The 7,501-nt window shown below is 57.1% G+C and overlaps 4 protein-coding genes across 4 annotated transcripts; 3 read left to right on the forward strand and 1 right to left on the reverse strand.

The window, feature by feature from the left end:
- Window positions 1-343: 343 nt before the first annotated feature.
- Window positions 344-2,200, forward strand: DQ04_08381000 (hypothetical protein; the record flags this gene model as incomplete). Its single annotated transcript, XM_009315535.1, has 1 exon — window positions 344-2,200. The coding sequence occupies one exon, from the start codon at window positions 344-346 to the stop codon at window positions 2,198-2,200; it is 1,857 nt and encodes a 618-aa protein (XP_009313810.1).
- A 295-nt stretch (window positions 2,201-2,495) lies between these two features.
- DQ04_08381010 (aldose 1-epimerase-like protein) lies at window positions 2,496-3,629 on the forward strand (the record flags this gene model as incomplete). Its single annotated transcript, XM_009315536.1, has 1 exon — window positions 2,496-3,629. The coding sequence occupies one exon, from the start codon at window positions 2,496-2,498 to the stop codon at window positions 3,627-3,629; it is 1,134 nt and encodes a 377-aa protein (XP_009313811.1).
- Window positions 3,630-4,467: 838 nt separating this feature from the next.
- On the forward strand, window positions 4,468-6,621 carry DQ04_08381020 (hypothetical protein; the record flags this gene model as incomplete). The annotated part of the gene is made up of 1 exon (XM_009315537.1): window positions 4,468-6,621. One exon carries the CDS (start codon window positions 4,468-4,470, stop codon window positions 6,619-6,621), a length of 2,154 nt encoding a protein of 717 aa, XP_009313812.1.
- A 229-nt stretch (window positions 6,622-6,850) lies between these two features.
- DQ04_08381030 (hypothetical protein) lies at window positions 6,851-7,501 on the reverse strand (the record flags this gene model as incomplete). Its single annotated transcript, XM_009315538.1, has 1 exon — window positions 6,851-7,501. A coding segment is annotated over one exon (651 nt), but the record flags the coding sequence as incomplete, so codon positions are not given.

Here is a 7,501-nt window from a genome sequence, read left to right on the forward strand (position 1 = left end):
CCCCGCCACGCTCGTTGACGACCTCGCGGGGGCCAACCTGCGGTCGTCCACGCTGTTCTTCTCGACGGCCCCGCGTTACATCGTCGCCACGGAGGCGCGGTTGTCGACACTGTTCTTCCACCACACACTGTACCCCGCCGGGGGGGCGCGGCGGCCGTATCACGTGGTGGTGGTGCGCAGCGGCCGAGGGGTGCGCAACCAGTCTGGCGTGAGTGCTGCTGATGGTGGCGACGCGCGGCAGCTGCACAGAGACCCGGCGCGGCGGCCGTTCTTCTACGCGAAGCCCGTCGGTGTAGCGGCGGCAGCGCGTGGCCACAGCACCGGGGAGAGAGATGCGGAGGGAATGAAGGAGGGATCGTGGGGGAAGCACGGCTGTACCAGCAACGGCAGCAGTGTTTCTTCAGTGATGCGGCCTGCCGATGATGGTCTGTTGGCGCCGCTGTGTGGAGTCGTTGAAGGCCACTTCGCGGCACTTTTAAAGCGGACAGTGGAGGAAGATGGGAATCTGCACGGCACCACCACAGCGAGCAAAACGGCCTGCGAGGAACTGGCGACGTTGTTAAGCGGCAGTCATGGTGGTGTTGTGGATGTTGCGGCAGAAGAGGAAACGGGGCGAGGGCGGGGTTCCTCCAGAAGTGACCACACTGGTGGTGTTGTTGTGGACAGACTGCTGCGTGACGCGGCGGCATTTCCTTCCTCGTTCTTCTACGTCCATACACAACTGCCGTCGTCTGCAGTGTACCTGAAGCGGGTCGCCGCGGTCGCTGCCGATGTACAGGCGCTCTCGCCCCTGAATGAAGGCCGGCGACAGCATCAGCAACAACAGCACCAGGGCGGTGGGCAGGTACCTGTGGTGGCGCAGCTGGCTGGCGGTTTGGAGCCAGCCGTGCACTTTGCTGTGGGATCGCCATTGATTGTGCGCTGTGGCAAGAATGCAGAAGAATCTGTCAAGAACGGGGGCGTTTCTGCCGAGCTGCTGCCGTTTGGGCACATACAGTGTCTGCTGAGGGTCCGCACAAAAGGCAGTGGTTCGGGGGGTGTTGCAACGGCATCTGCGGCGTGTGTTCAGTCCTCGCAGCCGCAATACGAGTCTTGCTCCCACAATGCTCCATTGCGTGGCAACGATACCGGAGGTGATGGGAGCAAGCGGAGAAGCAGCAGCGGCGATTCAGATGGCGCTTCTGACGCTCGTCGCCCCCGTACTCCCAGTGGCATTGTGGAGCCATGGAAATTAGGCGTGAGTCTAGACCCCAAAGTGCCCTTCTACGTGCGGACCATGACAGAAAGACGGCCTGCTGCAACAGCAGCAGCTAGTCGTGTTCACACCGCCGAGAGTGGCGGTACACCGCCCACCCATCCCCGTTCTGGCCAACAACTGGGAAGGAGGGACTGTGAGACGTACCTCCTCCCACAGCGCGAGCTGCTCTTCGCTTTTCACGCACCTAAAGATGTGGTGGCGATGTGTGCTGCGCAGAATAAAGAGCGGATGCGGCGGCAGGCCGTGTTGGGGTACAGCAGTCCTACACACGCTTTTGCTGAGGGACCTCGCACAGCAAGGCGCCTGCTGGAGGGGGCGTATTGCAACAATACAGCAGCAGAAGAGGCGGCGGGGTCTGCAGTGGTGGGAAGAGAAGAGGGAAGGGGAAATGAAGGCGGCAATGATGATGCACAGCGGCGGAGTGATCCCATCGTGTATGAGGTTCGAGCACTCCCAGGCGATGTGGTGTACGTGCCACGGGGGTGGACGTACACGGTGGAGCGCATTATTGGCACAGCTGTTATGCACGCCGCCGCCACCTCCTCTCCCTCACTGGGCACGGTGTCGCAGGAGAGAAGGATGCACGATGACGTGCCGTATGGTGCGCTGAAGGCGGCCTTTTTGAACAATGGAACAGGCGCACGGAGGCCATTGGAGGCGGTAGGGTGCGAAGAACAGAGCGACAAAGTCATTACTTCCCCAGATGCTGCTGCTGCTGCTGCATCTACAAACGGAACAGGAGGAGGAGTGGCACAAAGCAAGGCCACAAATACAGCCGAGGTCACCGACGTTGAGGTGGATGCCTTTGTGTTGTGTTACAAGCCGTACCCGCTGCTATCTGAGCAGCAGGCTGCTGTATACATATCGGCCAACTACGTGCGCAGTGGCATCGAGGAATTTTACGCCAATGGAGGGAATAACGTGTTTCAGAGATACAAGTGAAGGGAAAGGAAACAAAAGAAAGGAAAAAAAACAGCCGTCATCACAGAGAAACCGCAGGTATTATGCACCGCCCAAAGAAACAACGGCAAAAACACGAGAGAGAACAAAAAAAAAAACAGTAGCATCTGTTTGCGTTTTGTGCTATTCATTGCTGGCGTGGTGCGGGTTGATTCCGGCTTCCTCTCCTTATCCTTCCATCTGAAATGGTGCAAACCAAAAACACACACCTAGGGTTAACCTGCCCACTCGCAACTTTTATGGGGAAGCAGGTAAAGCAGACATTGCATTATACGTCATGAGTTTTTCCACACGCGTGGAGAAGTTCGGCCCGGGAAAGCTGATCTGTGTGCACACGCCCGCCCTCCGCTGCGCCTTCGCGACGCTCGGCGCAGCAGTCAACTCCGTCAAGGTGCGCGACCCCCGCACTTCGCGCTGGGTGGAGGTAAACTGCGCGTACCGCAGCCACGAGGAGGCAGCCGCGGACACAGACTACATGGGACCCACCGTTGGCCGCTACGGTGGCCGCATCAGCGAGGGTAAATTCCTGCTGGACGGCGAGGTGCAACACGTCTCACGCAACATGAACAACCGCCACTTGATTCACGGTGGCGCGGACGCGTTCAACCACCGTCAGTGGTCATTCCTACTGGTGGAGACGGCAATTTCAGTTGGTGTGCGCTTCAGCCTCGTGTCACCGCACATGGACCAGGGATTCCCCGCGGAGCTCAGCAGCTACGTCTACTACTACGTGGAGCGGAAGAAGCCGAATGTCCTGCACACAGAGTACTCCGCGTACATCACAGAGGCCTCACCCGCCGACGCGACGGTGGTCAATATTTTCAACCACGCGTACTGGAACCTCAACGGGGTGCCGGAGGGCAACACCGCGAGCAACCCGCGCTGGACACAGCCGGAAAAGATCCTCGACATCACCCTCAAGGTCCCGAGCAGCCGTGTGGCTGACACAGACTCCTCGGCGATCCCGACAGGGGCGATGAAAGACGTGACTGGCACGTGCCTTGACTTTCGCCGCGGCAAGCCGCTCGGCGATGACATCAACAATGCGGCCACGCTGCGCCGGGACCCGTGCGGCTACGACCATCCATTGGCGATCGACGGGTGGGACGAAAAGAAGAAGAGCCGCCTGCTTCTGAACGCAGAGGCGTACAGCCCCAAGACGAGGATTCAGATGAAGGTTTATTCGACGTTCCCGAGCGTGTGGGTGTACACGGCGAACAACAAGCCGTCGCACGTGAGTGGGGCGAAGGGACAGCGGTATGGGCGTCACACGGCGGTGTGCTTGGAGCCGCAGCACCTGCCGGATAGCCCGAATCAGCCGTCGTTCCCGTCTGTGGTGCTTCGCAAAGGGCAGATGTACCACGAAAGGATTGTGAATGAGTTTAACGTGTTGAGCGACGCGCATATGTAGCGGGCGCCTCGTCAGTCACGCCATCCTCCGCATTTTTAAAAGTGCAAAATGCCACATTTGGGGGAAGGGGTGGCTCTGGGTATGCCGGAGGAAGGATGCGCAAATAAGCAGTGACGTATTTTTGTAGCCAGAGCGATCAAAGGAAAAGTTTTGAATTGCCAGAGCGCAAAATTGGGGATGTCAAAAAAGTGGGTTTGAGGTGGTGCAATAACAACCAACAACAACAAAAAAAAGCAAAGAACGAAAGACGAAAATTTTGTTTTCAACACGTCTTTTCATACTAGAGGAGTCTCTATTGGGGTACTGCATTATTGTGANTTTTTTTTTTTTGCTTGTTTGTTTTCTGTGCTGTGCGGTGGAGGAGTCTTTTCGGTCTCTCTCTCTCTGTCTGTCTGTGTGTGTGCGTGGGAGTGGGGGTGCCACACCGGTGCGTCCGTGCCGCAGTCCTGTGCCTGTTGCGTCCCCCGCCTTTTGTTGTTCTTCGTTGTCGCATTTAGGAGCACATAGGTGTGGTAGTTTGGGAGACTTCAAGGGAGGAAGCGTCAGCGCGACAGGGAAATAAGGGAAGGAAAAAGGCACAGATTGCCTTTTTTGCTTGTTTGTTTGTTTCTCTTTCGTGGTTTCGGTTGCGGTGCGCAGAGGTGTGCTGTGGACCTGCAATAACAGGAGCGTTTGACTAGGGGAGAGGGAAAAGGACACATTGCATATATTTTTGCTTCGGTCTTGCAGGACAGGGAGGTGTGACGCGTGTGTAGGGCAACGAAGAACAGAAGAAAAGGAGTGACAAGCAAAAAGAACGAATACGGCCTTTTGTTTTACTCGGATTATTTTTTAAACTATGCTGCGTGTGTGCGAGAATGTTCAAGAGGCGATGGCGCATAGCAGGCGATGGCAGATACCGCTCCTCGTCTTGGTGCACAGCAGCGATGCGCCGAGTGGGAGCCACACCGGCGGTGACGACATCCCCGGACTGCACAACACAAACAGCAGCGGGAAGAGGACTGTCAACGCGATGTTTCAGCTGGGCGGGGGGGAGCTCTCGCACGACGGCGCGGCACAGCGGCAGGCGTTGGAGGCGGTGCTGCACGAGTCCCGTCTGGCTGCGGTGACGGTGGTGCACTTCATGGAAGCCGGTTCGGCGGCGCACAATCTCTTCACCACCGCCGTGCCGGAGTCCAGCCAGGTGGTCCCACGGCTCCATGTGTTTCCGTCATCTCTGCGGAAGCTTCCACGGGCAGTGCTGCATGGTGCCGCGCTCACGCCAGGAGGAATATACGAGACGACTCGGCTGGCGCTGCAGATGCCTCCGCTTAGCAAAGTCACGGAATCGATAGGAGAATTTGTGCAGCAGGTGGAGGAGATGAATGCTGCAGTACGACAGACATCGACGTCGGGCCCCTCCGTCTTTTTCACACCCCGGCACGCGGCACCCACACCAGGACGAGGTGTCGCGGGAAGCGAGGCGACGACGCGCACTGCAGGTGGCGTCTCTACTGCTGCTGCTGCTGCTGTTGCCAATACTGGTGGTGGAGGTGCACCTTGCGGGCTTCATTTTATTGCAATCAATGGTCTTGCAAAGAAAGAGGTTGTCGTCACCTCGCCCGGCATGACGCTGCGTACCGTGTGGCAAAAGGTGCAACAGGCCCTCCAGCGGGAGCGGGAGACGGCGAAACTGGGGAGCCGCCCGTATGATGGCACGATGTTTGTGCTGCGCGTCGAGCCGCCGCCCGCAACATGTGTGGAAGGTGATGGTGCGGGCAGCACACCAGTGGTGGTCAAGTCCTTGGAGGAGGCCGCCAAGATTAATATTCATGTTCTGCCTCACAACACGGTTGTCACAGTAATAAAGGATGACAACGTGGTAGGAACGTCACAGCGTGGTGACAACAGTAGCTGCTGGAGCGGGAAGCAAGCGGACGCCACTGAAGTGGGTGACCAAAACGAGAGAGGAAGGGCCCCGGCGGGGCTGCGCTGTGAAGGTGGAACTTGCAGGCTCCGCTCCCCACATTCAAAAAGCGAAATGTCGCCTGCGACAGGCACAAAGCAGCAGCCACAGCAACAACAACAAAAACAAGAACAACAACAAGGCGTCCCGTCATCTGCCGCAGCTGTGGTCCAAAAAAAAGAAGAAACGAAGGCGCCGCCAAGTGCTGGCGTAACTGCACGCATAAATTTGCGTTGCTCGCTTCCGGACGGCAGCACGCACACTGTGGACGACCTCGACCCCGCCGTTGCGACCTTGTCCACACACGTGCGCGGCCAAATCGCGGCGTTGGTTGGCCATGACGTCTTCGTGTTTGCGCGCGCGTACCCACCACGCCGATTCACCTCTGAGGAAGAGACATCCACGCTCGAGTCAGTCGGTCTGCGTACATCGTCGGCTCTACGAGTAGTGCCCACCGCGGGGCACTCGTCCGCCGCCACCAATGTGGCGCCGCACCATGTGGATGCCACGGCTGGTGGGCTGTTGGGGTTGGTTTCCTCCATGCTGCGGCGCAGCACTGGGTCCGCTGCCGCTGCTGTTTCTGCTTTGGTACCGCCATCCTCAACGGGGGTCGTGCGTGGGGGCGGGGGACGACCGGCGCATAGCAGTCGGTTTCGCACCATGGCAGAGATACGCGCAGAAGAGGAGGAGGAGGAGAACCGGCGCGCCGCCATGGCGGACGCAAAGCAGGACNTCGGTTTCGCACCATGGCAGAGATACGCGCAGAAGAGGAGGAGGAGGAGAACCGGCGCGCCGCCATGGCGGACGCAAAGCAGGACTCAGCCGATGGGCCACGCCGGAAAAAGGCAAATCGGTACTACGGCGGTGACTCCACCGAGTACACGGACAGGGCGGGAAGCGACAGTGAGGAGGACGACGGTGCCAGAGACAACAAAGCCTCCAATCACGCCAAGAAGAATACTTAAAGTGTGTATATACAAATTGAGATGTGAACGTGTGCTTCGGATGCGTAAGATGGTTAAAAACAAAAAACCACCCTTTGGGTAGGCCTTCCCGCACGGAGCAAGTAGTGCTTCGTGTACCTTTTGATTGTGGACAGACGAGAACGGAGTTTTAGTTTTGTTTCGACTTGTCTTTTTTTGTTTTCCTTTGGTTGTTGTTGTTGTTGTTGTTATTACTGTTCTATGCATGCATTAAGTGTCTGTGTGTGTGTGTGTGTGTCTCTGTTCGTCTGTCCGTCCGTTTGTGTGTTTGTGTGTGTGTGTGTGTGTTTGCTTCAGTGCCGAGATGTACATGTGAAATAAAGGGCAAAAGAGAAAGGAAGTTGAAGCTGACCCAGCAGAAGGACAAAAAAAAAAAAGAAAATAAACAGAACAAAGAGACATTCAGTCTGCACTCTACGGAGGAAACCAAAAAAAAAAATACTGCAGCATGCTAAGGTGCCGCATTTCACACGCTCCGTCTGCATTTTACACTCGCGCCCTTTTGCCTGCTCGCGTCCAGCGCCACACAAACGTCTTGGCCTTCGCGCTACTTCGGCTACTTCTGCTTTCTTGACTTTGTACGCTTTTAAGCAACACTTTGGGTTGAAGAACGCTGGGGGAAGTGAATCTGCCCTGAAACGTAACATTACTTTCAGTTCAGGGCAAAGCGCACCAATAAAAAAAGGGGGGAAAGAAGGAGGGCGGCAAGAGTTACCGTAAAAGTAGCGTGCAATATGGTTTCCAATGACAACAGCATAGAGATGCTGATAGGCAACCGGTTCCGACTCGGCCAGAAGATTGGCTCCGGCTCGTTTGGTGAGATCTTCCGTGGCACGAACATACAGAACAACAGTCCCGTGGCCATCAAGCTGGAGCCTGTGAAGACGCGTCACCCGCAGCTGGCTTTCGAGGCCCGTTTTTACCGCATCCTCAATGCCGGTGGC

Source organism: Trypanosoma grayi (genome assembly GCF_000691245.1).
Source record: "Trypanosoma grayi strain ANR4 Tgr_838_V1, whole genome shotgun sequence".
NCBI classification, from domain to species: domain Eukaryota; phylum Euglenozoa; class Kinetoplastea; order Trypanosomatida; family Trypanosomatidae; genus Trypanosoma; species Trypanosoma grayi.